General features: G+C 46.4%; 1 protein-coding gene across 4 annotated transcripts in view; it reads left to right on the top strand.

The window, feature by feature from the left end:
* Positions 1-19,973, top strand: part of CHD7 (chromodomain helicase DNA binding protein 7) — a 181,119-nt gene extending 161,146 nt beyond the window's left edge. For 3 of the 4 annotated variants that reach the window (XM_057531913.1, XM_057531914.1, XM_057531915.1), the window contains exons 24-38: positions 2,087-2,176; positions 2,625-2,728; positions 4,066-4,195; positions 4,623-4,695; positions 4,855-4,912; positions 5,912-6,140; positions 6,364-6,572; positions 6,651-7,310; positions 8,077-8,237; positions 11,066-11,293; positions 11,522-11,965; positions 14,990-15,211; positions 16,273-16,413; positions 16,628-16,732; positions 18,045-19,973. In XM_057531913.1, coding sequence (XP_057387896.1) covers positions 2,087-2,176; positions 2,625-2,728; positions 4,066-4,195; positions 4,623-4,695; positions 4,855-4,912; positions 5,912-6,140; positions 6,364-6,572; positions 6,651-7,310; positions 8,077-8,237; positions 11,066-11,293; positions 11,522-11,965; positions 14,990-15,211; positions 16,273-16,413; positions 16,628-16,732; positions 18,045-18,995 — 3,805 coding nt within the window. In that variant the 3' untranslated portion in view covers positions 18,996-19,973. The remainder of the gene's footprint in view (positions 1-2,086; positions 2,177-2,624; positions 2,729-4,065; positions 4,196-4,622; positions 4,696-4,854; positions 4,913-5,911; positions 6,141-6,363; positions 6,573-6,650; positions 7,311-8,076; positions 8,238-11,065; positions 11,294-11,521; positions 11,966-14,989; positions 15,212-16,272; positions 16,414-16,627; positions 16,733-18,044) is intronic. The other variant, XM_057531916.1, reaches the window with a different exon arrangement.
* The last annotated feature ends 6,841 nt before the right edge of the window (positions 19,974-26,814 follow it).

Below are 26,814 nucleotides of genomic sequence, written 5' to 3'. Positions count from 1 at the left end.
GTCAGAGAGAAAATGAGACCCAAATTGAGGGACCTCCTGGAAAATAGCTGGCCAGTCCTCTTCAAAAGTTTCAAGAGACAAAGACAGGAACTGTCTCGAGTTGAAGGAGACGAAAGGGGTAGGACAGTTCAGTGCGCACGTGCTCCCGGCCTGGATGCTGGTCCAGAAAACGGGCACCAGTGGGGTAGCCGCTGAAATGAGAATGAGGTCTGGGGACTTGTTAGGAGTCCTGTCTGTCTGACTCACCACGTGCAAGCTCCTTAGGGGTCAGAGGCCACCTCCCATCACCCCGTTATCCTGCCAGGCCACTCAGCTTGCCAGTGCATTGGTTTGAATTTTTTCCTCTACAAGAAAGGTGACATTCACAGTTAGTTCATGAAAGTCTCCACAAAACTAAAATTCCTCATGAGGTAGAAAACTTTGTCTTCTACCGAAGGGAGAGAAACCGTTAGGATCACTGCTGCTGCACCGAGTTTTGGTGAATAAAGGAGGATCCAGCTAAAGGTGGAGTGCATCCCCTTGCCAAGCATCCTCTGTAAGGAGATCTGGTCTGCAGGCTCTTCTTGTGCCAGCCATGGGGGCCCGCACTGTCGCTTTTCTTCTGCTGGTTCAGTGTGGCACAGCCAATTTTTAATCTTATCAAAAGAAAGAAATCTTAAAAAAAAAAAAAAAAACGAATTATCCAGAAAGATCGCTTACTTTGGAGTGCATTCAGGTATTTACAGCCTCACGCTTTGCCCGCTAAGAACCCAGGTTGGCCAGGAGCAGCCTGTTGGTGGAGAGGAAGGCGGGTCACGGGGTATCTTGTATGATCAGGAGTGGTCTGTCGTGGTGAAGCCGCCCCTAGCTGTCATTTTGATATTTGCAACGACAAGTGCCACGTCCCTAGAGGCATTATGAAGTGATGGAGTCAGAAGGCCTAATTCTGAGTGGTCCATGCTCAAGGTGACCCTGTGACCTTGGATATGTCACTTGTCTTCTGTTGGCCTCAGTTTTCACGTTTGTGAAAATGGAAATTGTAACTTGCTCCACTTTGTCATAGAGTTATTGTAAAGATCAAATGAGCTCGTGTTAGTCAATGTGATACGTGGATTGTGAAGTGTTCTGCAAGTGTATGATGGGATTATCCAGCTAGGGGAATAGCCCTTGGTGTTATCTACTCATATGGCCAAGGAGATAGTCTTCAAATGTGAGTCCTGAATGCACACTGGGGGCTGTCCAGCAGGAGATGCTAGACTTGGAGCAGACAGGCCCTTGGGGATTTACCAGGTGGGCATTATTGAAAGAATTAGGTTTACGTCATTGAGGAAATCCACGTGAGATCAAAAATCTGGTTCCTAGAATTCCATGAGTTTTTAAAAACTGATTCCTTGAAAATGACTAGGAACTTCAGTGAATTGGACACATTTTAATCTCCTTTGTGATGTTTTATTATTATTTGTTAAGCTACAACTTAGGCTTCCAGGTAATATAAGCTAGAAGGAATAAAAAACGGTTGCTGTTCCTTAAGGGGGAAACGTAAGGATCCACTGCCACCACCATCTTCCTTTCTCGGAAGCAAAGTTGTATAATCTGAAAAACCTGACATTCCATATTGAGGGTTTATTGTAAGGTAGTAAAACCAGATTTTATATCTCGTTTATTCCTACAACTTCTGATGTGCTTCCAAAAATGGCATGAAGGCAGCAGCTGAGGAAATTTTATGAGATAATGAAGCAGAACAGTTACTGAAAGCCATCTGCTCCGTTGTTTACAAACTCGCTTCGATACTTCAGAGGCAGTGGTGGGCGACGTGTCTAAACTTCCCAAGCTGCACTAGGTAGACTCCATGAAGTGTGCCCGGGCCGGGCTGAGCTCCGGCCCTCTCTGTGCGGGGGGGGTTGCCAGGCAGGCCTGCTGGAAGCTAGCAGAAAGCACCACACAGAGGTGATTATGTGCCACCATCTGTCACGCTTCAAGCCTACCATACAGCATGGCTAATCAGCCTTGGCAGGATGATGGATGAACAGCCGCAGCTGCCAGAAGCCACTGTTGGCAAACAGTCCTGAAGTTAAGAACTTCTCCCCCCCTCTGTCTTCCTCTCCAGGGTCCTGCTGCGTGTCCGCATGCTGTACTACCTGAGACAAGAAGTGATAGGAGACCAGGCGGAGAAGATCCTAGAGGGCGCCGACTCAAGGTTGGTATGAGCCCACGTTCACCCCGTTCCCCTCGGCGATGATCCGGGCGGTCGGAGCGCGCCTCGAACCTCCGTCAACCATCGGTGGCGCCTCTCCCTTTTTGCGTCTCGAGAGCAGTTGTTTGCCCTACCAGCCTGGGGACGTGATGAGAATTGGGAAAAGCCTGTTCGTATGTACGTGTGGACGTACGAAAAGGTGTGAACTAAATGACCGGTGTTCCGAGCTGACCTTTAGAATGGGGCCCTGCGTGGTAAAGTTCACCTCTGGTCCTGGTAGGACGCGGCCGACTTCTGCCCTTTTTTTTAACCTTTGCTCACGCCGCCCCCAGCCCCACCCCACGATGCTCAGGTGCTTGTGGGAAGGGGGTGCGGGCTGTGTTCGTCCCTTGGCATTCTTTTTTAATACTGGGATTTGTTTTAAATATCACGTAAACGGTTGTCTTTGTAGTGAAGCTGATGTGTGGATACCTGAGCCTTTCCACGCGGAAGTCCCCACAGATTGGTGGGATAAGGAAGCTGATAAGTCCCTCCTGATTGGAGTGTTCAAGCACGGTAAGGGGCGTCTCTGTTGGACCACATCTTGACCGTGTGGCTTTGTCTTTATTTAGAGCTCTTTGCATTCTCTTTCCAAAGTCATAATATTAATGAGGATAGTTCCAAAGGACTCTTGGCGTCTACCATTTCCTGTACTAAAACTCTAATATGAACTGTAAATATCAGATGCTGTTTTTGAATGTTTGTTGAGTATTTGAGAAGAAAACATTTCTTTCTTGGCTGTAAATAAAACCCAAGCCATATTTGTTTTAATAATAGCCAAGTTGTCCTATAGCTCTCCCTAAACTTTGCTTCCAGCACGGCTCCCCTTGCGAGCTCCGCCAGCCCGTGTCAAAGTGGACGGTGGGCTTAACCTCTGCTATTAATCTGTACAAGTGCCTCCTGGGCTTTGTTCCAAGCAATATTTCACAAATGTCAGTGCCGAGAACTCGTGGCTCCCCTGAGTGGGACGCAGCCTTGTTAACTTTGAAAGGCTGGGGATGCAGAACTGGCATGATGTATACAGTGCACGATTCCTGATTATAATCCCGAGTCTCTGGAGGTCGTGGAGGCATTCTCAGCAGCCCAGCCTGACTAAAGGGGAGAATGATGGCTTATAAAACCTTTCATGATTACAGTTTGGCTTGCGGCTCTGCAGCAGTTAGGAGCGGGGTGTGGTAGTACACATCCTAATTGAATTGTGCTGTTCTGCCTCCGTACCACAGCCGTGTTCTGTGAGCTCAGCCTAAAAATCATCTTCCCGCAGTGCATTGTTGGGATCTGCCACCTTCCATCTAGTCAGCTTGGGCAGTCAGAAAGCAAGCTGCAGTCTGAAAACCATAGAGGGAACAGTGCCATCTTACTGACACGCATCATCCTAAACCTAATAAGACAGGTTCGCTGGCCTGACGTAGACAGGGATGTTTCAGCCGGCGGTGCATGTTCCTGCAGGACTGAAGCTGTTCCCAGGGAGGGTGGGGTGGACCACTGCAGAGGTCACAGAAGAACATTACGAAGCCTTTTAATGCCAAGCAAAATTAGATCTTGGGGACAGTAGGGTCAGACATCTTCCCAGGCATCTTGCAGTTATTCTGAACCTGTTTTTCTGTTAGTATTTGCAGTCATTCTGATAACATCCCTGATGTAACCTGGCCCCCTCCTCCCCCTCCAAATCTGCCCCGGGATAAGTGTTCCATAGAATAGGCTACTACATACAGCCCGCTTCGTTTAAGTACAACATAAAATGATCATCTCAATTGAGAGCCACGAGTGAGGCGGCCGTGCTCGTGATTCTGTGAGTGACGGGCCTTCGTTGTTTCCTTGTGTGTCCTCTGTGGGCCGGTGGGACGGCACAGGGTATGAGAAGTACAATTCCATGCGAGCTGACCCCGCGCTGTGCTTCCTGGAACGAGTTGGTATGCCCGATGCCAAGGCCATCGCTGCCGAGCAGAGAGGAACAGACATGCTAGCAGATGGCGGTGATGGGTAAGAAGGACATTTTAAAATTTTAATAAACTTTATGTCAGTGTCACATCTACTGGCAGGGTTCAGTTCTTACACGGCACTGTGCATTACATTGCATCTGATTTGGACTTAAGTGATGTTTACCAGTGTAGTCTGTTTATATATCATAATGACTATTTAAACACAATATATGATCTAGATAATCTGCAACTTGTCTGTCTTTTCCAAATGATGACAACCCCCCGCCCCGCAACACACGCGCGCGCACACACACACACACACACACACACACACACACCTGCCCCTCATGGCTGCACGCTTTGAATACCGACAGAGTCGCTTTGGATGTCAGACTCAGAATTCAAAGTAGCATCAGGCGGGTTGTTACTCTCTCCTTCAGTCTCTTGCTAATCAGTGTGATTTAAACATTTTTTAAAATTTTATATAGGGGAGAATTTGATAGAGAAGATGAAGACCCAGAATATAAACCAACCAGAACGCCGTTCAAGGATGAAATAGATGTAAGAACTTGAGTACATGGACTTTTACGGCACCAGTAAAATATTATATGCTCATATAAGACTTGTTAAACTTTATAGATAATGGCCTTTTCTTTAAAAGATAAAAGCAAAATAAAACCCCAAATTAAAATAATTTCTCTTTCTCGCTTTGCTTTTGAGGAATTTGCAAATTCTCCTCCAGAAGATAAGGAAGAACCCATGGAAATACGCGGCCCAGGTATGACTCCCTGAAAGCCGGGGGGAGCAGGGCTGAAAAGTGGGGTGCAGGCCTTGCCTTGCGGCTGGACTGCTGCTGCTTCACCACGGCGGTGTCTTCAAGTGCCGCTTCATCTATGCTGACTCATCTCTTTTGTGAAGGATTCTAATGCCTGTTTATTCTCGGTTTTTCATTCTGTTGAATTTCTTTGATAAAATAACTATTTTTTGGGTTAAGATAATTGACATATTTATGTTTCAAATCAGGTAGTGAAAACTTTTAAGCATCTTTAGAAATACAGCTCTTAAAAACAGGGCATTTGTTAAGTATCTGAAATACTGCCAGTTTATTGAGACACTACTACCCTTTTTTCCTAATGTAGATCATTAGCTAACAATTATGTGATTGGTTTTTTTTAAAAATTTTATTTATTTATTTATGGTTGTGTTGGGTCTTCGTTTCTGTGCGAGGGCTTTCTCTAGTTGCGGCAAGTGGGGGCCACTCTTCATCGCGGTGCGCGGGCCTCTCACCGTCGCGGCCTCTCTTGTTGCGGAGCACAGGCTCCAGACGCGCAGGCTCAGTAATTGTGGCTCATGGGCCCAGCTGCTCCACGGCATGTGGGATCTTCCCAGACCAGGGCTCGAACCCGTGTCCCCTGCATTAGCAGGCAGATTCTCAACCACTGCACCACCAGGGAAGCCCTGTGATTGTTTTTTACGTTCAAGATCATCACATTACAGGAGAGCACCCTTATCCTGTAGTTTGCGGCACAAAGTATGTTTCTTTATGTAGGACTGACGTATGACCTTGGGTTTTTTCCCCCTAAGGAGCTGAGAAAGAAATGGTTTACAAGTCCCACACTAACATCACTCCTTATTTATATTTTAAAAACGAGAGCACTACATTGCCCTTTCCCACGCTGCCGTTTGAAAGTTAGCGAGTCATCTCGTTTTGCTGGGAAACCCCGTGTATGGCGAGGTTATGGCTACACATTCAGACACCTTCTCTTCGATTCCCCAGGCAAGCACAGCGAGGGCAGCGCTGAGTTAGGCCAGCTCTACTGGCCCAATACCTCGACCCTGACCACCCGTCTGCGCAGGCTCATTACCGCCTATCAGCGCAGCTATAAAAGGCAGCAGATGAGGCAGGAGGCCCTGATGAAGACCGACCGGCGGAGACGGCGGCCCCGGGAGGAAGTGCGGGCGCTGGAAGCTGAAAGGGAGGCTATCATATCGGAGAAACGGCAGAAGTGAGTTTCCGAGGGTTTACCCGCGCCTGGTACCTTGCCCTCTCCTCCGCTCTTCTCCACCCGCGGGAGGCAGGCATCGCAGGCAAGATAGCCGCCGTCAAAGCGGGCCCCCCAGAAAGAGACAAGCCCTGTGAATTAAGTTCAGGGCAAACGAGAAAAAGCAGTAATAAACGTGAAGCCTTTTTACGCAGCCCGAGTCCGGCTAACGTCTCCTTTCTGACAGGTGGACGAGACGGGAAGAGGCGGACTTTTACCGCGTGGTGTCCACGTTTGGGGTTATTTTTGACCCGGCGAAACAGCAGTTCGACTGGAACCAATTCCGAGCCTTTGCCAGGCTTGACAAGAAGTCCGATGAGAGTCTGGAGAAGTACTTCAGCTGCTTCGTGGCCATGTGCCGGCGGGTGTGTCGCGTGCCCGCCAAGCCAGATGGCGGTAGGTTCGCCGGGCACGGAACAGCGGGGCGGGGGCGGGGCGGGCGCCCTCGGGTGACACGCGCTCCCCCTGCCGCAGAGCCGCCCGACCTGCCCTCGGCGATCGAGCCCATCACGGAGGAGCGGGCCTCGCGCACCCTGTACCGCATCGAGCTGCTGCGGAAGATCCGCGAGCAGGTGCTGCGCCACCCGCAGCTGGCCGAGCGGCTCCGGCTCTGCCAGCCCAGCCTGGACCTGCCCGAGTGGTGGGAGTGCGGCAGGCACGACCGGGACCTGCTGGTGGGCGCCGCCAAGCACGGGGTCAGCCGCACGGACTACCACATCCTCAACGACCCCGAGCTCTCCTTCCTGGACGCGCACAAAACCTTCGCCCAGACTCGAGGGGCGGCCGGCGCCCCGGCCCTGAGCGCGCTGGCCCTGGGCTTTGGCCAGACGCCCGCTGCAGCCGCCGCCCCCGCCGCCGCCCCGGGCCAGGAGGAGAAGGCGGGAGGGGCCGAGGCCAAGGCCGGGGAGGCGGGGGAGGCCGAGGTGAAGGAGGAGGAGGAGGAGGCCGAGGGCGGCGGGAAGGACCGGAAGCAGGACCGCGAGGCCGAGCCCGGCGCCGGGAAGAGCGAGCCGACAGGGGTGGAGGTCGGTGCGGACACGGGGCCCAAGTCCATTTCAGAAAAGGGTTCCGAGGAGGACGAAGAGGAAAAGCTGGAGGACGATGACAAGTCGGAAGAGTCTTCCCAGCCCGAAGGTAACTCCTGACCCTTCCGGCCTCTCCTGACCCCATCCCCGCAGGTGTCTTCCTGGTCTTCCTGTCATGTGACCAGTGCTCTTTTTTGGGGGGGGGGTCGTTTTAAAGGTGATGAGTGTACATTTCCTTCTGTGAAGGAATAGAGTCAGGTTATGCCTAGATGTACGTTTTGCTCTGATACAATGTGTAAGTATGCTATTTCGAACGACTTAACTTCCCAGGAGGGTTTTACAGACACTAACAATTTTAAAACAAATGATGCTTTATTTTTCATTCCGAAGTAAAGGGTGGGAGTAGAATCTGGGAAGAACCAGTTCTCTTCCTGAGTCCCAGGTAGGTTGCCGTACCTGCCACAAAGGAAAAATGAAGTGCCGCGTTGTACTTTTCTGCCGGAGCTGCGGCTCGGAACTGTGGCCAACGCATTAGACCTTTTCCTGGTGGAGGAACAGAGGCCCTGCCGGCTCAGAGGCTTGGCTGTCATTCAGCCTCCTGCGAGACTTGTTCGCAGGATGCCTGACGACTAGTGACGTAACGTCCCTAAGCCTCTACTTCCTCATCTGTAAAACAGGAATAACACCATCTATGTGAAAGGGCCCTTGCAAGCTTTAAGGGACAAGATTTGTAACATGCCTAATACCACTGTAGCTGTAGTAGGTACTCGATAAAATGGAGCTCATCAGCATTCAGATATTAAATCATGTCTTTTCTACACTCCCTTTTCAGCGATATGCTGGTTGTGAGTGATGCACATTAACTCATTTCTCAGCAGGAACTGTCTCGAGAGGGAAGAATTTTGATGAAGAGAGCAATGCTTCCATGAGCACTGCTAGGGATGAGACCCGAGACGGATTCTACATGGAGGATGGAGATCCGTCCGTAGCTCAGCTCCTTCATGAAAGAACGTTTGCCTTCTCATTTTGGCCTAAGGTTGGTGGGGTTTTGTTGTTGTTGTTGTTTTGGTGACCAAAAAAGAATAGGGTGGAGGAAATCATTCTAGCTTTGATTTTTCAACTAATTTTAAGGTAAACTCTGACACAGTGTATGAAGATTGTAGATTTTTCTTGTATTTTTGAAAGAATGATCTGGGAAAGCCCAAAGAAAAAGTTACGTGGAATACTTTTTTAATAGGATAGGAAAGGTGCCAGGAAGCAAAGCGAATAAGAAAAAAGAACTGTTTATAAGGATCTTTGGTTCCTCGTGGTTTTTTTTTTTTTTTTTAAATTAAGGCAATCTTTTTTTTTTTTTTAATTTTTTTTTTATTTATTCATTTATTTATTCATTCATTTATGGCTGTGTTGGGTCTTCGTTTCTGTGCGAGGGCTTTCTCTAGTTGTGGCAAGTGGGGGCCACTCTTCATCACGGTGCGCGGGCCTCTCACTGTAGCGGCCTCTCTTGTTGCGGAGCACAGGCTCCAGACGCGCAGGCTCAGTAATTGTGGCTCACGGGCGTAGTTGCTCCGCGGCATGTGGGATCCTCCCAGACCAGGGCTCGAACCCGTGTCCCCTGCATTGGCAGGCAGATTCTCAACCACTGCGCCACCAGGGAAGCCCCTCGTGGTTTTTTAGATTATTTGTCTAGTACAGTCTATGGATTATTGTTTCAAAAGACTCACCCATCTGACAAAATAAAATGTGTGAATCTTTTTTTTTGTTTGTTTGTTTAATTTATTTATTTAATTTATTTATTTTTTGGCTGTGTTGGGTCTTCGTTTCTGTGCAAAGGCTTTCACTAGTTCGGCGAGCAGGGGCCACTCTTCATCGCGGTGCGCGGGCCTCTCACTGTCGCGGCCTCTCTTGTTGCGGAGCACAAGCTCCAGACGCGCAGGCTCAGTAGTTGTGTTTCACGGGCTTAGCTGCTCCGTGGCATGTGGGATCTTCCCAGACCAGGGCTCGAACCCGTGTCCCCTGCATTGGCAGGCAGATTCTCAACCACTGCGCCACCAGGGAAGCCCGTGTGAATCTTTTTTAAAAAGAATTTTTTGTTGTGGTAAAAAACACATACCATGAAATTTACAATCTTGACTGTTTTTAAGTGTGTAGTTGGGTAGAGTTAAATATTTTCAGGTTGTTGTAAAAGAGACCCCCAGGACTTTTTTATCTTGCAAGACTGAAACTCCGTCCCTGTAGATCAACTCCCCTGCCCCACTGCCCCTAGACAACTACTATTCTACTTTGTTTCTGTGAACTTGACTACTTTAGCTTAGATATCTCATATAAGTGGAATCATACAGTACTAGTTCTTTTGTGACTGGCTTATTTCACTTAGTGTAATGTCCTCAAGGTCCCTCTGTGTCAAAGCATGTAACAGGATTTCCTTCTGCTTTAAGGCTGAATAATATTTTATCGTGTGTATATACCACATTTTCTTTATCCATTCATCCATCATTGGGACATTTGGGTACCTTCCTCCTCTTGGCTTATTATGGTGCTACTGTAAATGTGAATGCACTAATATCTCTTTGAGACCCTGCTTTCATTTCTTTTGGAAACATACCCATAAGTAGTATTGCTGGATCATGTGATGGTTCTATTTTTAATTTTGGGGGGAACATCTGTACTGTTTTCCATAGCCATTGTACCATTTTGTAATCCCAACAACAATGCCTAAGGGAACCTGTGTGGTCTTTAAAACTGTGTGTTTTGGTTTTTTTTTAAATCCTGAAGCAGAACTTTCAGATTTAAGACAACTTTATACATTTGGAACCCTGTAATCTTCTGAACTGGGGAGAGGGTGGGCGTTGACCCATTTGCTCGAATACATTATGAGATAATTCCAAATGTAGTTATCTATAACCAAAAGCAAAGTAGAAATTACTTTTTTGGCTAACTGGCATAATTTTATAATAAATTCCTATGTAATTTGGGTCTATTTCTCAGGGTGGGGAGATAATCATCCTAATCACCCTAACAGCGCTGTCTGGTTTAAAACAAACAACACAAAAAAGGCTTCCGACTCATCCCCAGGCTGCTCTCCCATAGTGTTAATTGTGAAAGAAACAATGTGAAATTTTTAACTGAAGAGTGTACTATCGGAGACATTTTTTTTTCCTCTGTATGCTCCCGTATTTCCCCCGTTTTGCTAGTCTCCCTTATTGAGTTGAGAAGGCAGCTTCCCAGGTAAGCCGAAAGGTCTATAGTAGCAGGCTTTTAATCTATGGAAACTGGGTCTAAGAGCTATAATTAGAAATTTTTAAAGTACACGCTTCAATGAAACTTGAAGTGATAATAGGTGGGAGATGCAAATTGACACTCATTAGGTGTTCCTAGGTTGGTGCCCATTCGTAATGCTGAACTTTATTAATAGTGACGCTAATGATGTCCCACTTCCTGGGACAGGCTGCGGTCCAGCCTGGGGACTGAAGCAGCAGAGCGTCGAGAAGCTGACTGCAGGCTTCCATTGTCACCTGCTGACGTGCACCAACAATCTTTAGCCTACACAACAGTTACTTGTAAAACATGGGGACATCTTAGAGGTGGTTATGTAACGTTCTCTCGTTTATGTGATTAATTCTTCATAATTGAAAAATGCTGAGTCTTATGTGTTGCGGCCACCTTCAGACCTCACACCAGAGTAAAGTGGTTCTGGTGGGTTTGGTTTATTTCCATGCTTGTTTGCTTTTTGTTTACTTTTGCTTTTCGCCCGCCCCGTCTGCTTTTAAGCCTTTTCTGCTCTTCAGCGTCTCAGTGGATGTATTTATCTCGTAATTTTCACCAGGTCTTTGTTACAGTTTCGTGTGACTTTTCTTCTCCCTCCAGGATCGAGTAATGATAAACCGATTAGACAACATCTGTGAAGCAGTGTTGAAAGGCAAATGGCCGGTAAATAGGCGCCAGATGTTTGATTTCCAGGGCCTCATCCCCGGCTACACGCCCCCCACCGCCGACAGTCCCCTGCAGAAGAGGAGCCTGGCCGAGCTCTCCATGGTGGGCCAGGCGAGCGTCAGCGGCAGCGAGGACCTCACCACTTCCCCTCAGTTGTCCAAGGTCAGTTAGGGCGCTTTGCTGGTGCCGCTTAAAGATGAGCTCCCTTGACTCAGTGTGGAAGCTCGTGTTCACTGGTCCTACTGAGCAATGAGAAGGCTGCTGTTTCCTCAGCTCCGTTCAGCAGCCTCGGATGTTTAATTCCTTAAGCTTCTCGTGCCTGGTGTCCGCGAGCCAGCCCGTGCAGCAGGTGCGGTTTTGGCTCACTCTTGTGTTGGGATTTCTCAACAGGAAGACGCCCTCAACCTCTCCGTCCCTCGCCAGCGGAGGAGGAGGAGGAGAAAGATCGAAATCGAGGCCGAAAGAGCTGCCAAGCGGCGAAACCTCATGGAGATGGTTGCCCAGCTGCGGGAGAATCAGGTGGTCTCGGAAAACGGACAAGAGAAAGTTGTCGATTTATCAAAGGCCTCGAGAGAGGCAGCAAGCTCTACCTCAAGTTTTTCATCTCTGACTTCAAAGTTTATCTTGCCTAATGTCTCGGCGCCCATGTCTGATGCCTTTAAGACCCAGATGGAGCTGCTCCAGGCAGGCCTGTCCCGCACGCCCGCCAGGCATCTGCTCAACGGCTCCCTCGCGGATGGAGAGCCTCCCATGAAGAGGAGGCGGGGAAGGAGGAAAAACGTGGAGGGCCTCGACCTGCTGTTCATGAGCCACAAACGGACGTCATTGAGTGCAGTAAGTCCAGGGCTGGCTCCCCCCACGTGCCCGCGCTGGCGGCCCGGGTCCCGGCTCTGCTGCCCACTCCGGGGTGCGAAAGCCGGCCCCTTCCGCTAAAGAAGGAGTCGCGACGGACAGAGTCGTGGTTCTGAGCCGGAAAACTGTGTTGAGCGTTGACGCAGATCACTCGGCCTGAACCATGGGTAGCTTGAGGATTTACTCTTCCCAAGATACTAATATATTGATCACTCTCGGAAGACTAGCCCAAAACAAAAACATGTTCTTCTGAGCCTGTGATCGTTACCTCTGAACCCTCGAGGTGGAAAAAGCTTCTGCTCTTAAAAGTATCCATCTGTTTGGGGCCTGGCGTTTATTAGATTTGTTCAGTTTCAGACTTAAGATTTGTGTTCGCATGCAAAGCTAGCGATTGCAAATCCTCTTGCCTCCGGAAGCAGATATTTTAAAAATCTCAACTGAATTGAGGTCTGTGCTAGTTTAGGTTTGCAAGAAATATGTGTGTCAGTGGATTTTGTCATCTTCTTCTTCAATTCAAAGGAAATGAGTGCAGTGTAATCAAAATAACTCTCTTCCTTAATCCGCTTCAACCACTCACCTAAAAAAGTGCTGCCCAACTAACGATGAGGTTTTACCCCAGAGAACCTGATTACACGAAGTCTTTTTAAAGCACTAAAATTGGTACAAGATACTGTAAGCCTTTGGATGTGAAACCCGAATCAGCACAGAGGTGCTGGAGCTCGTGCCCAAGGAGATGGGATGCCCGCGGCAGGCCCATCCCCTGGGTGGCGGGACACAGTTTGGGAAACACCGAGGGGAGACGTTTGTTTCAATATGTTTTTCCTTACTTCATTCCTATTATTATTTCCCCATTTTTTACTTCTTGAATTTAGAGGAAACTTAATAAAAGAGTAGGGAAGGCGTGGTCAAGTTAGAGTCTCGAAGTGACAAAATAGCCTTCACTGAAACTTGCCCCCTAGTGGGGTCTGATTAAACCAGAAGCATCCGGGTGGTTAAAAGGTAATTTTCAAAACTCATTACGAATGTACCAGTGGTAGTAATGGTCATTTTTGTTGATCATCTGACTGCTTCTAGAATCTTGAAAAATCTACCTCACAATGGATCGGCTGTGATTGTTTTTTCCCTAAGTTAAAACGCCATTTCTAGGTGTGTGGTCCCCAAAGTGGCATCGCCAGCCATTAGCTTCCTGCCGGGAACCACCGTGATGCTTTGATAGGTTTTGTTCACTGAAGGAACATCAACAAATTGGGAGTTTCTGCAGCTCACACACGGCTTCATTTACTGTCTTTCAATTTGAATCTCAGTTTGTCTGTGGACCCAGCGTCAGGGGTTAACAGTCAGTGCGACCAGGTGCTGTTTCCTATTGTAGGTATACACCCTGTATTAAACTTATGGCTGACTTTATTCATCCACATATTTTAAGCTGTCCCTAGGAATTTATTGTTTTTTTCCCTAAAGTCATATTTAGCAACCTGGCTCAAAACTCCTAACAGATGTTAAGAGAATGTATTTTTTATCTTTATTTTTTTAATTTTTTTTTTAACTCCTATCTGTTGGAATTTGGGAATTCCTCATTTGGTATTATAGAGGGTTATGTGCGTGCACATAAAATACAAGGAGAATGCTGATTGGTCTGTAAATAAACTGAGTAGTGAAGAGGTATAGAGGTCGGCAAGGTTACTTGTGTGGAACAAGACAGATCCCAAAATCTTGTGTTGTGTTAGCATTCAAACTGGAGACCACTGTGCAGCCGTGAAAAGTAAGTAAGTTGTGAGAGCCAACCCCGCCCTGTGCCAGGCACGGGGATGCGAAGAATAAAGGCCCAACGGGTGCTTGCACCAGAGAACTCAGTGTAGAAGATGGGTGACAGATAAATAACAACATATCACTGTTGTGAGAAGTCCCTGGGGTACTTTGAAAACCCAAAGGAAGCATGGGACTGGAGGAGGAGGATATGGGGAGAAACATATGGGGAAGTTTCCCTGGAGTTGGTCATACCTCGGTGAAATTTTGAAGGTTGTATGGGGGTAAGTCATTTGAAAAGAGGGGGCGGGGAGAGCATGTGCAAAGGGACTGAGGCCAGAGAGAGCCTATCATGTCTGGTGAACTGAAAGTTACTGGCCAGGGAATTTGGTGAGGAGGCAGCTTCAGCAGAGATGACCTTGGCGACAAGGTAGGATGCAGATCACAGAGGGCTGTGATTGCTATGCTAAAGAACTTGGATTTTATCCTGAAAGTGATGCAGATTCAGCTATCAAAATAGCTTAAACAGGGGAGTGGTGTAACATGACTTTTGAGCAGAGTGGAGGTTGGATTAAAGAAGGGTGGGACTAGAATCAGGTAGACCGTTTAGGAGTAATGCAGTGATATAGGTGGTCAGTGACGGAGACCTGAGCCAAAGCGGGAACAGTAGGGAAGGACAGATGGGCCTCACTGAAGATGTCTGCAGGTTGAAATAAGAGTTTCAGGACCAGTGGCTGGGCGATGGTAGAGTCTCAACTCCAACTCAACTTCAGTTAGAGTTGATCTTCCCAGTGTTGCCACACACACCTAATATGAACTATTGTACTACCGACAAAAGTGTACTGGCCACAGAGTGCCAAAAAGCTAGGTATAAACTGGCTTTTGGAACATTCCTCTAATTATAATTTCTTGAATGATGCTATCCAGGGATCCCCAAAAGAGATTGAGAGGCTACGTTTCATGCATATTGGGCTCAGACTCCACTGCCTGTGTCATGCCCCTAGTGGCTTGCCTAAGATCTCAAATGTGGAGCGGTGATGGACTGTCAGTTTTCTATCCCATCACTAATTCTACAATGTGAAGAATGATACGCGTTCCATCTTCTCATTGAATAGCTGTTCCCAAACTGCCATTGTTTCAAGTAACTTTCTTCCCCTTTATGAGCAGAGATCCATTATGCTAGGCTAGCGTCTCCTCGGGCTAGGATGTTGTCAGGATCTCTCTCATCATGTGAGAATTCCGACCATTGTCAACTTTCTGCAGGAGGATGCTGAGGTGACCAAAGCTTTTGAAGAAGATATAGAGACCCCACCTACAAGAAACATTCCTTCTCCTGGACAGCTGGACCCAGACACGCGGATCCCTGTTATAAATCTCGAAGATGGGACTAGGCTGGTGGGGGAAGAAGCCCCTAAAAATAAGGACTTAGTTGAATGGCTGAAGCTGCATCCCGCTTACACTGTTGATATGCCAAGTTACGTACCAGTGAGTATCACGGAGTGTGGAGTTGGGAGGGTTCTTGCTCAGTCAGTCCATTTCCTTCTCCCACACGACGGAGAAATCCCTGGTCCCTCTGCCTTTCCGCTTGACTATCTCGTCATCTCGGACGTTTCCCAGCTTTTGTCACTGTATATTCTACGTTAGAGAAACTAGCTTCAGGTCTGTCCTACGTGAAGGGCAGCCTTGTAGTTATTTGAAGACGCCTAGTATGCATTTCCTTGCTTTTTCCTTATCCCACCAAATAGATGTGATTTTTTTCTGTTACTCTTCACATGCCGTGGTTTCCAGGGGGGTCTCGTTATTGGGAAAACACTCCCCAACGTGCTCTAATTGGTCTCTGGACTGGGTCTGCCCAGCACAGAATATTAGGAAGCTGTTACTGCAGAGATCTGAGCCCCTAACGCAGCCCAAGACTTTATTAGCTTCTTTCTTAAACAACTAACACTCATGCCGTTTATTAAACATGAGACAGGATCTCCAGATGATTTGTCACTTAAACTGCTTGCTAGCTAGTTGTGCAGATGTTTTACGTCCTATAACTTATGTGATTGAATTTTTAAAAACTTAAGTGTAGGAGTTTACATTTTATCTTGTTGAGTTTCTGCCACTCAGAATGCACCCTCCTGCAAAGGCTCTTTTATCCCTTGGGTTGTTTCTTCTCATGTACGGTCGCATGTCGTCGATGTGAGATCACCTCTGTATCCACTCAAGTCTCTGAGTAGAGATTAGCAGAGGTACCAGACATAGTTTCCTTTTCAAATACCATGACTTGGTTAAACATTTGAAGAAAAGATTTTAAGCAAGTTATTGAGAGATAAAAGGAAAACCGTATTCTCCGCTTCTAAGTTTGTTCCTTAAGTAAAGGAAAAAGACAATAGTCTTTCCTTTCAAAGGAAACTATGGTTTCTAGTAATTAAAATGATTCTTGAAACTTCCATAGTAATTGAAAATGGCTTGACTGTTCTGTTTGTCATTTATATAGGAAAGAATAAGTACTAAGTACAATTTTACTAAATACGTTGTTTGTTTTTGTTTTTTTTTTGCAGAAGAATGCAGATGTGCTGTTTTCCTCATTTCAGAAACCGAAACAGAAACGACACAGATGTCGAAACCCTAATAAATTGGATATAAACACTTTGACAGGAGAAGAGAGGGTGCCTGTTGTCAATAAACGAAATGGGAAGAAGGTAAACATTGGGAAAGGGAATTGATCTCTATGTGATTTCTTTTCCCAGAAAGAAGTGTTTTATTCTGACATCTTTTATAGGGGAAAAGAATCATGTTTCTTCCAGAATACATGTGTATTTATATGATCTGTGTATGTATATGTGTAGATGTACAGATGGGAGCGGGAGAGGGAAGACTTTGTTTCTAAATCATTTTCCGAATGCCTCTCCCTAGATGGGTGGAGCTATGGCGCCTCCGATGAAGGATCTGCCCCGGTGGCTGGAAGAAAACCCCGAGTTTGCAGTTGCCCCAGACTGGACCGATATAGTCAAGCAGTCTGTAAGTACGGACTCTGCCTTTCTGTCCAGAAAGGTATCTGTACAAAACTGTTTTCCTGAATTTTTCTTTATTTTCTGTGGCCCATTAATTGTTCAATGATAACTTATTCTTGGCTTAAAAGAGTTGACATAATGCATCATTTTCATACATCATTAATACATCATCATTCCTTGTATCAATATGTCATTAATCCACCAAAGTGGATTAATTTGACAGCTCTGATTTAAAGGGATTGTATAGAAATACACATTCACAGTCTTAGAGGCAGACTTGCTCCAGGGAGGAACGCCCCAGGTAAACCTGGTTAACAGCATCTGTGGAATGGAATTTATGGTGGTTGAGATCCTTAAGATTAACTGTGATTTCTGATTTTAAAATAAATGAAAAAAATACAGCAATTCTGCCTAAGCATTAATTTCACTATTTCTTTTTAAAATTAATTTGTTTAAAAGTCTTGATTTCTCTTTGTTTGTCTGTTTAAAGTATACAGTAAAAGTGCTTATTTTTCTTTTGGTACACAGTTCTATCAGTCTTCACACATGGATGGTTTCTTGAACGGCCACCATAATCAGAATACAGACAGTTCTGTGACTCGCCCAAATTCCTTTGTATTATTCTCTGTCCCCACCCCTAGCCCAGGGCAACCGCTCACTGATCTGTTCTCCATCCCTAGAGCTTTGTCTTTTTGAGGATGTCGCCTAAACAGAAGCATAAATTACGTACCCTTTTTGAGACGGCTTCCTTCTTCGCTCATCATATTGAGATTCACCCAAGTGGTTCCATGTGTCACAAGTTTCGCTGCCGATCTGGCTCCTGTTGTGTGGATGTGCCCCTGGGTGTGGTTACCCATCACCCATGGAAGGACATCTGCGCTGTTTTCAGACTTTGACAGTTATGAGTAGAACTGCTATAAACATTCATGTACAGGTTTTTGTGTGAACGAGAGTTTGTGTTTCTCCAGGGTAGATCCTAAAATATAACTTTAATTAAATTTTCCATAGTTTTCAACTTCCTTCTGGTGTGCTATTTCTCGAGTTAGCTATGGATGCAGATAGCTTGACATTTACCTCACCGATAGAGCAGCCTTTAACATTTTTTTTCTGCAATTCAGCATAATTCCGTGAGCTATGTAATGCTAAAAACGAGAAGTTTTGCTTTCTGAGGTCTGATCCTTGAGCTTTTAGAATGGAAATAATTGCTTGTGTACTTCCATTCCGAGTGTCAGTGTTCAGTCCATCACAAAGGCCCGCGTGGAAATGAGGTTTTCTTCCGCAGCTTTGATAGCCCCTGTTTGCCCCTTCTTTCCTTTCAGGGTTTCGTTCCTGAGTCGATGTTTGACCGTCTTCTCACTGGACCCGTGGTGCGGGGAGAGGGGGCGAGCCGGCGGGGACGGAGGCCCAAAAGTGAAATCGCTCGCGCCGCTGCCGCGGCCGCGGCCGTGGCCTCCACGTCGGGCATCAACCCCCTGTTGGTGAACAGCCTGTTCGCTGGGATGGACCTGACGAGCCTGCAGAGCCTCCAGAACCTCCAGTCTCTGCAGCTGGCCGGCCTCATGGGCTTCCCTCCGGGACTGGCCACGGCCACGGCCGCTGCCGCCGCCGCCGGAGGCGACGCCAAGAACCCGGCCGCCGTGCTGCCCCTGGTGCTGCCGGGCGTGGCCGGCCTGCCCAGCATGTTCGGGCTGGGCGGGCTGCTCAACACCCCGCTGTCGGCCGCCGCCGCCGCTGCCGCCGCCGCCGCCGGCAACACCGCGGCCGCGGCCGGCCCCGCGGAGCCGGAAGACGGCGCGTGCAAAGCGGAGGAGAAGGGCAACGAGAACGAGGACGAGAACAAGGACTCGGAGAAAAGCACAGACGCCGTCCCGGGCCCGGACTCCGCGAATGGCTCTGTTGGTGCTGCTACTGCCCCGGCCGGCCTGCCCTCCAGCCCGCTCGCCTTCAACCCCTTCCTGCTGTCCACCATGGCCCCGGGCCTCTTCTACCCGTCCATGTTTCTACCTCCGGGACTGGGGGGATTGACGCTGCCGGGCTTCCCCGCCTTGGCGGGGCTGCAGAACGCCGTGGGCTCCGGCGACGACAAGGCTCCCGACAAGGCCGAGGGGGGCGCCTTTCCGGAAGAGGAGACCCTCGAGGGCAGCGACGCCGAGGAGAGCCTGGACAAGACGGCGGAGTCCTCAGTCTTAGAAGACGAGATAGCACAGGGCGAAGAGCTAGACTCACTCGACGGGGGGGACGAAATAGAAAACAATGAAAATGATGGATAACCAGTACCAGTTCCAGTTAAAGTGTTTAAAACTTTTGACAAGTGGTAGTCCTACTGTTTACACTCACAGTTAATGTTCATACCTAGTTTTATAAGCTGTTCTGTAACATAGTGTAGCAAAAGAAAAAAAAAAAGTCCAAGTCATGTTATACAGGTGTGTCAAAAGGTATCTTGGTCATTAAGTATTGTGCAGTGCATTATTTATTATCCCTAGGAGAGATGAAATTTGAGAGATGATCATGTCTTTTTAAGGAAACTTACATAATGCTCTGCTTTTTTGTTTTTGTTTTTTCCCTTTCCTTTTCTTTTGGTACCATTGGTATTATAATAAAGAGCAATTTGTAACCAAGTGGCACGAATGGAAGGAAGTGCTGCTCAAAGGAAGTATGAAGTTATATATTTAATTTTTTAATTTTAATTTTTTTGCTGTGAAGGTCAAGATGAAATTTACCATACATATCATCCTTGCTCATTTGTTTCCCTTTTTGACTACACGGGGGGTTCCCACACTTGCGCATCACACACATCCATACACTCTGACAATCTCCACCTTAGTGTGAACGTCTCTGTCCCGAGGCGCAGCAATAATAAGGCAGCTGTTGAATGTGAAGGGTCCCTTTGGAAATTAACCTACTGGGAGGGTTCTTGCCAGACAGAACTGCAGTTCCATTGTCTCGTGGTCTTGTAATGCACTGGTATAAACAAAATAAATAGATGAATAAATAAAGAGTGAGAGAAGAGAGAATCAGGTACCTTTTTTAAATTAAAGGACTTTGTTACTTTAGCCACAAGCTAAAACAGCATTACCTCAGCTCTAAACTAGCCTTGAAGTTTACAGACATGACTTTGTAAATGTATTGTTTTTCTTTGTTGTGATGTCCTTTTATTTTTTTTTCCTTTGAAAACTGCTATCATGTAAGATAAAATGTAAATTGCTGCCAACTGTAGTAATGATGCTTTTAATAAAAGTGACCCATGATATGCAGAGATGTAATTATAGAATGTAGTAGGGTAGGGGAACTGGTTTCACTCTATTTTTTGTATTCGCAATAGATGCAAATACAGCATTCTGGCCTTTGTACAGTTTCTTGATATATCCTCCTATACCAGATTAGCTGTTGGTAATATGCTAAACTGATTGTCTTCCGACTAGACTGGAAGAAAAACCTCACATTACCTTGACATAATTCCACTCCAGATATCTCAACAGAACCACACGCAGAAACCTCCCATTACTCGCTCAAAAGGGCATCCGAGGCTGAGACTACTTTAAAAAACGTGTGCAGCGTCTGATAATGTGGTACACCGAGGAACAAAAGGTCAAAAGAAAAATGAGGCTTTAATAGGCACAATATCTGGGTCATTTATCCTCGGTTAATGGGTAGAAAAACACAATGCCGTGGTGTCAGCAAGGGACGCAAAGGCACTCTGGTGTCCTGAGGACCCGGGCTCGGTGCCAGCGCCACGGAACCCCACGTGGAACGAGCAGGGACCCGCCGCAGCAGGCGAGCGCGAGCATGCGCGTGCGCACGCACACGCGCACGTGCAGGTACGCGCACGCACGGGATAGGAGCCGCTGGTTCGTGCCCTCCTTTCTGACCGCTGATGTTTGAGGTAAACTAGAATTTGAGATGCTCTGTTCTCAGCTTGTAATGTCACCTGACCAAACACAAAGCCCCATGTCCCTGCAGTTAAAAAGGAGGGGAAGAGAGGGTGAGGGTGGTCTGCGGTGGCTCTCTCCACACCGCCCCCGGGACGCGCCCAACCCGTCCCCCGCCCGACGTGGCACAAGACAGGCTGTCCGGGTGCCTTTTAGATAATGAGGTTCCGTGAATTCGCATCGCAAGATGAAAATATACCCATGATGATTCTGGAAAAGGAGCTCCGTGAAGCCTCCACCTTAGACGCCCCGTGGTGGCTTCACCGGTCACGTCACCGTGACTCTTCTCTCCGGAAAGGGAGGGCCTGGGTAGTGCGCGGGCAGGAAAGTGCCTTTTGTAAATCAACTATACCTCAATAAAAACAATAATAAATTTAAAAAAAAAATTTTTTTTTAAAAATAGCTTCTGGAACAGAATTCTTCAAACGTGGAAAATAAGACTAGACTTCCACAAAGTAGAAAGAGCTTAAATATTTAAATAACTGAAAGGCTTTTTAAGCATTAAAATAGGACCTTAGGTAGGGAGAATATGTTTCATAAAGTGAGTCTTAAAGGGGCTTCTTCTGAAATTCTTTATAGCGTTGGAAGTTTCCCTACGACCTTCTGTAAATAGAGCACACGATGTGACTGTCCCTGTTAAAGGAAGACGCTGAGAACAATGACGATCTTCAAAGCAGAGGCATCACTTGCTTGTGGCCAGAAGGAACCCTGACGTGATAGGTAGGTCAGCAGCTGGCCCTGAGTCATCTGGGATTTACCTGTGAAGGTGGCCTTAAAGTCATGCAAGTTTCCAAACGCAAAAAATGCGGGGTTTTTTTTTTTTTCTAATGGAATTAATTCTTGACGTGAGATCTCGAATTTGCCTAAGTAAGAAATATTTCAAATTCAGTCTGATCCTTCATAACCGGTGTTCGTCGCGTGCTTGTATAAATTCAGCACTGAGGTGCTCAGTGCTTTCCATGGCGTTGCTATTTCACCGTCACTTCTCTTCTGTGAGCAAAGTGCTGTTTTCCAGGAGGAAACAGAGACTTGGAGACTTTAAGTAACTGGCCAGCAGTAAGTACAGGAGCTGGATCTGAACGCAGGCAGTCTAACATTGGAGTTTCCTTATAGGTTCCTGAAATACTGCACTCTGGTCTCTGAAGTAAAATAGTTATTTAGTGATGATTTGAAGTGTCTAGGGCTTTTGTATTTTTACGTTTCCCCCCCTTACCCCTCCATAAGGGACCTTAAATCTCAGATTGGGAATTAAGGAGCAGTCTATATGAGACAGAACCTGGAAGAGTGTGAGCTCTGACTAGGGAAACTTGAGTCCCAATTACCTCATTTAAATTTGGATTTATCTTGCTCCATGAATGTTTCTATTTTATGAAGAAGTCAAGTCTTTGGAAAAGATTAATTTAAGCCTCAGAGCTAGCAAATTGCAAACCTGGTATTTCAACTCAGATTGATCTAACTTCTGGGGTATTTCAACCCTAGGCACTTAACCACTGCGCTGGGGTGATTAACATTCATCGACAAACATTTACTGGGTGCTATGTGCTAGGTACTGTTTTAGTGGCAAGAATATAGCGAAAACCAAAAATAGGCTAGGGCCCTGCTGTCATTGGGCTTATATGCTAATAGGAAGAGATAGGTGATACACAGATACAAATACAATTTTTGTAGATGGAGGAATACTATTAAATATGGTGATGGGGTGGTCAGGGAGGAGCTCTCTGTGGAGGGGCCAACTCTGCTTACACCTGAGTGATGAGAAGCAGTGGCCAGACAAAGCTGGTTGGAGAATGTTCCAGGCAAATGGAAGAGCCAATGCAAAGGTCCTGTGTTGACAGTGAGCTTGGAAGAAGCAGGGGCAGGGAGCCTGTTTGCCTAGAAGATTTGGGGGGTAGGGACCAAACTGGTCCTGGTGGATTTGGATTTCTTTTCTAAGTGCCATAGAAAGTTTCTTGGAAGGTTTTATGCAGAGAAGTGATATCATATTCATGTTTCTAAAAAAATAATCCCTATGGCTGCAATGTGAAAAAAATGGCTTGTAAAGAGGAATCAGGAACCCCATTTGGGAGACTGTTGTAGCAGCCTTGGATCAAGGCAGTAGGTAGCAGTGGAGACGGAAAGCAGTAAATGGATTTGGGATATGTTTTAAAGAAGTACAGCCTCCAGTTTACATTAAGTGAATAATTTGAATTAACTTTTCAGGATTACTCCTACTGAAATATACCCAAAGGTAAAACCAACAGATGAAGAACATACACTGGTTTTTTCTTTTAATTCCATGATTAGTGTTAATAGAAAAGATGCTAGGAACAGAAATCTTTCTGTCCATGTCCTGTTACAAAGTTATCTTTTAAGTTCAATGAAAATTATTTGTTAATTATCTTTGGGAAGAGTTTTTAGCAATTATTTCTAATAGATAGCGGAGGTAAGAAGGTGTGTGCATCGTTGAAATGATGTGTGTGCAGTGAACATCAGTGCGCCTCCAGAGCCATCAAGAAATTTAAATTAGGAAGCAAAACAATGTAAATGACCTCTACTAGCAAGCACTTAAAAGTTAGAATATACCGTATTCATTCAACTTGGCTCTCTAATGAGCAATTTTATGTGTTTTCTTAGCACAGGTAAGATTTACCACCGTTTTATAGACACTTTATAGTAAAGTAAACTATATTTGGCAAAATAGATGTATAAATTACCACCCGGAATATTTAATCTAACGTAAGACTCCTTCAGTGAAAGTATTTCATCATTGAATTTTTTGTTGGGAGAGTCACCTAATTTGGAGATTTTTTTTCTTGTAGGAGTTAGAATGGTGATTTTCAAAGTATTTTGAGCTATATAAATCATTTCTATGTCTAAGGTTTTTGCTGAACTTTCCTAATGCTCTAAACCCAAACTAAAAAACTCCCTGTATGTATGTGTTGGCAATGTAGGTCCACTGTCCTAATGGGCCTGTTGGTCTGTAGATCTTATTTTGGATCTACCAATGTAGAGTTGATTTTTAATTTGCATCTCCTTGTTGAATGTTTACCATGTAATTTAAATGAAATTGAAGAATAGGGTAATGACAATTAAAATTTCAAATATTCTTTCATCTGACATCTTTAGCTCCTAGCTCCAGAACGATTGACTCTTATCATATGTGTAGCTCCTAAACTAGTTGAAATTTTCATCAAATGAACAAAGATGGCAGAACCCATCTCCAAACGCAATACAGACATGGTATTTAAGTGTAGTGGTGTCTCCCAGTAGGTTTCTTCCTGTGAACCTTTCTCAGTCGCGAGGTCTTTACTGGGCTGCAAGATAAATCTGTCATGGTGAATCTGAGTTACAGCTGAAGGACAGCATAATAGATTTATTTCTAAGGTATAATAAAGAGAAACACTAAGTCAAAATATTGTTTAGGAATCACTTAATACTCTACTCTTGGTGGTTTCCTCCATCGTTCCTTGCCCGCCTCTGCATTTTGATCTGAAAATTACAGGAATTTTGATTGATTTCAAAATTACAAATGAGAGGAACCTGATTCTTTTCCATGACTTAAACCAGGTACTGCAGTAGCTTCACATCCTTTGCAACCCAAAACCGTCTCCTAATTGTCAGCTGCAGCTAAAGCGACTTCAACTTGGATGTAGGCTGGGTGACTGAAACCTAAGCGGGCTGTAAATTTAATAGTTTGGGGAGCACACGTCACGTTTTGGAACGGAAAATTCATCCTGTTCAACATGTTTCACCATGTTTCCTTGGGAGTCAGGAAGCTCTTAACATTTTAGAATTCAGCATTTTTGTTTGGTAATAGGCACTTGTGAGTTAACCCACAGCACAGCCTGGTGAGTTAGCTCGGAGTTCTTGCCACTAACCGTTTACCTGGTGAGGCAGGATCTCTTGCCCGAGTCTGAGTGCTGAGACAGGTGTGGTGGCGAGAACTAGTATTTAGACTTCTCCAGTGTAAGCCGTGTCCAGCAGTGGGCTGTCTGTGTGAAGTATAAACCTGCCATTCTTGTTAATTCAAGTCCGTGAGCTTAAACAAAAACTCCCAACCTAAAATAGAATAAGCTACATGCTCTTTTAATAACAACTGATGTTGTGATCTGAAGAACAAGCCAGAAGGTTGCAGTCTCTCATGCTGCAAGACCAAAGTACTCCAGGACAGGATGACTGAAAGATGTTCAAGTTAAAAAAAAAAAAAAGTGTGTCCAATTACGAGCTTGCTTTATTTACATCCATGCTGATTTTATGATAGAAGCTGTGCAACCGATAGTCTAAATATCTTTGCACATTCTTGAAGCATATTCCTTAGAATTTTGGGATAGTGATCGCATATCTGAATGGCCCTAGCAAGCAGCCCCAGCTAAGTCTGGGACTTGAAGTCCCTGCAGGGATGGGACACGGCCTTGGCAGCCTCCACCCCTCCAGGGCTTTTCTGGGCAGTTGCGGCTCTCAGGACGGATTTGCATATCTGTAGCTGCAGAGCTCCCGTTCTCTCACGAGGCTGGAAGCCCTTCGAGGCGCCTCTGGGATCCTTTCCATCTGATTGTAAGTGTCCCTGGAAAATGAGAGCAGCCACTGTGTCTGACTGCGGAGGCATTGTTCTTGCTGGACGAAGCTGGCCTGCTTCTCAGCCCCTGGGTTTCTGCTGCCTCAGCCTGGCCCGCTCTGAGGAGCCGCTGGACTGACTCAGTGGCCTGAAGGGTTACATGAAACCGTTTAAAATTCTCCCTTTCCCCCTCGCTCTCCAAAACGTAAAGTTACAAACAAACCCCAAACCCCCTTTTCTTTCGAGCCTCCTCTTGTGCAGAGCCTGTGTGTTCTGAGAGAAAACAGAGAGAGTAACACAGCAATGGCAACTCAAGGACAAGGGGCTCAGCTCTGCCCCTCAGCCTCCAGACGGCTCTTGAGAAAAAAAACCATCAGGCCATCAGGACAGCCTGCGGGGGGAGGGCAGGATGCAATTAAAGCTGAAAGTGTCCCTTTACGTTTCAACCAGAAAGCTGTCCCTTGCTAGGAGATGCTCGGGTATCAAATGTTTATTACCATTAAAATCCTCCCGTGGGGGACAGTCACTGCGAAAACCCAAACGCACGGCCGTTTGTAATGTCAGAGAAACAAAAGCTTTTGTGTTTATGTTGTTGTTGTTTTTTTCAATGTGGTTTGGGAGCAGCTCTGACCTGTGAAAGGGGAGAGGGGACTGAGCGACAAAGGTGGAAAACAGATGCAGGAAGAAGAGCAGTTTTGCGAATCCTCTTTGTATTTGGATCTCAAATGACTAAATGGCCAAAAACTCATCTCCAGTCCACATGTTCGCAACACGCTTGAACTTACTTCTCTGTGTACGTCTGTGTGCGTCGGACAGCGCACGATTTTACTTTGCAGGTGGTATAGCATTAAGGCACAGGGAAAAGGGAGAACTGATCGCAGTGCTCCCACTGTCTAAAATGCTGCTGCCGTGGCACGTGTATCCTCACGGGTGACGGGAGTCTGGTGCCTCTCCCAGCCCTCAAGGAAACACGGAAATCCACCGTAACTGGAGGGTTTCGGCAGACTTACAGTTTTAATAGCCGTTCCAGGTACACAATATCCTGGCCAGTTGATTGTCAGCTGTGTCTAAATGTATTGAATACTTAAGGAGGGCCTGAGCCCACAGATCCTGGAGGAGCGGGGTGACACGATGGGTTGTCCTCGGCTCTAGGTAATTTTAGCTCCCTGCACCTGACAACCTCATTTCCAGAGCACCAACAGCTTGAACTGATCTCGATTAACTCAAAGGCGAGGCCATCTAGGCTTCTGAATCATTGCCACTCCCCCCCCCAAAAAGTTTAGAAACATCAGTTGCACGGCTCACACATCAGCCCCTCCTGCGTGAACGTGGTCGTGATGCCTCTTTTCTTGTTGGTGCACCAGCGGTGATCTGAAAATGACGGCAGCAGGGCCGAGGACAGCATCCCCACGGCCCGTGCCCACGGCCAGTTTCCTCCTGGACCTGGACACCCTTGCTTGGTGGATTCAGGCAGCCATTCTGTGCTCGGGGCTTCCTACAAGAAGCCTCTTCTCTCTCAAGGACAAATGTCATGGAGTCTTTTTGTGTATGAAGAACACTTTTTTTAAAGCTCACTAGGGAAAGGGAATAATAGGCATCATTCTTGTTCTTAAGCAGCCATCAGTT

Source organism: Balaenoptera acutorostrata, chromosome 17, assembly GCF_949987535.1.
Source record: "Balaenoptera acutorostrata chromosome 17, mBalAcu1.1, whole genome shotgun sequence".
Lineage (NCBI taxonomy): Eukaryota > Metazoa > Chordata > Mammalia > Artiodactyla > Balaenopteridae > Balaenoptera > Balaenoptera acutorostrata.
Note: the sequence above shows the minus strand (reverse complement) of the source record. Positions and strands in the feature narration are given on the sequence as shown.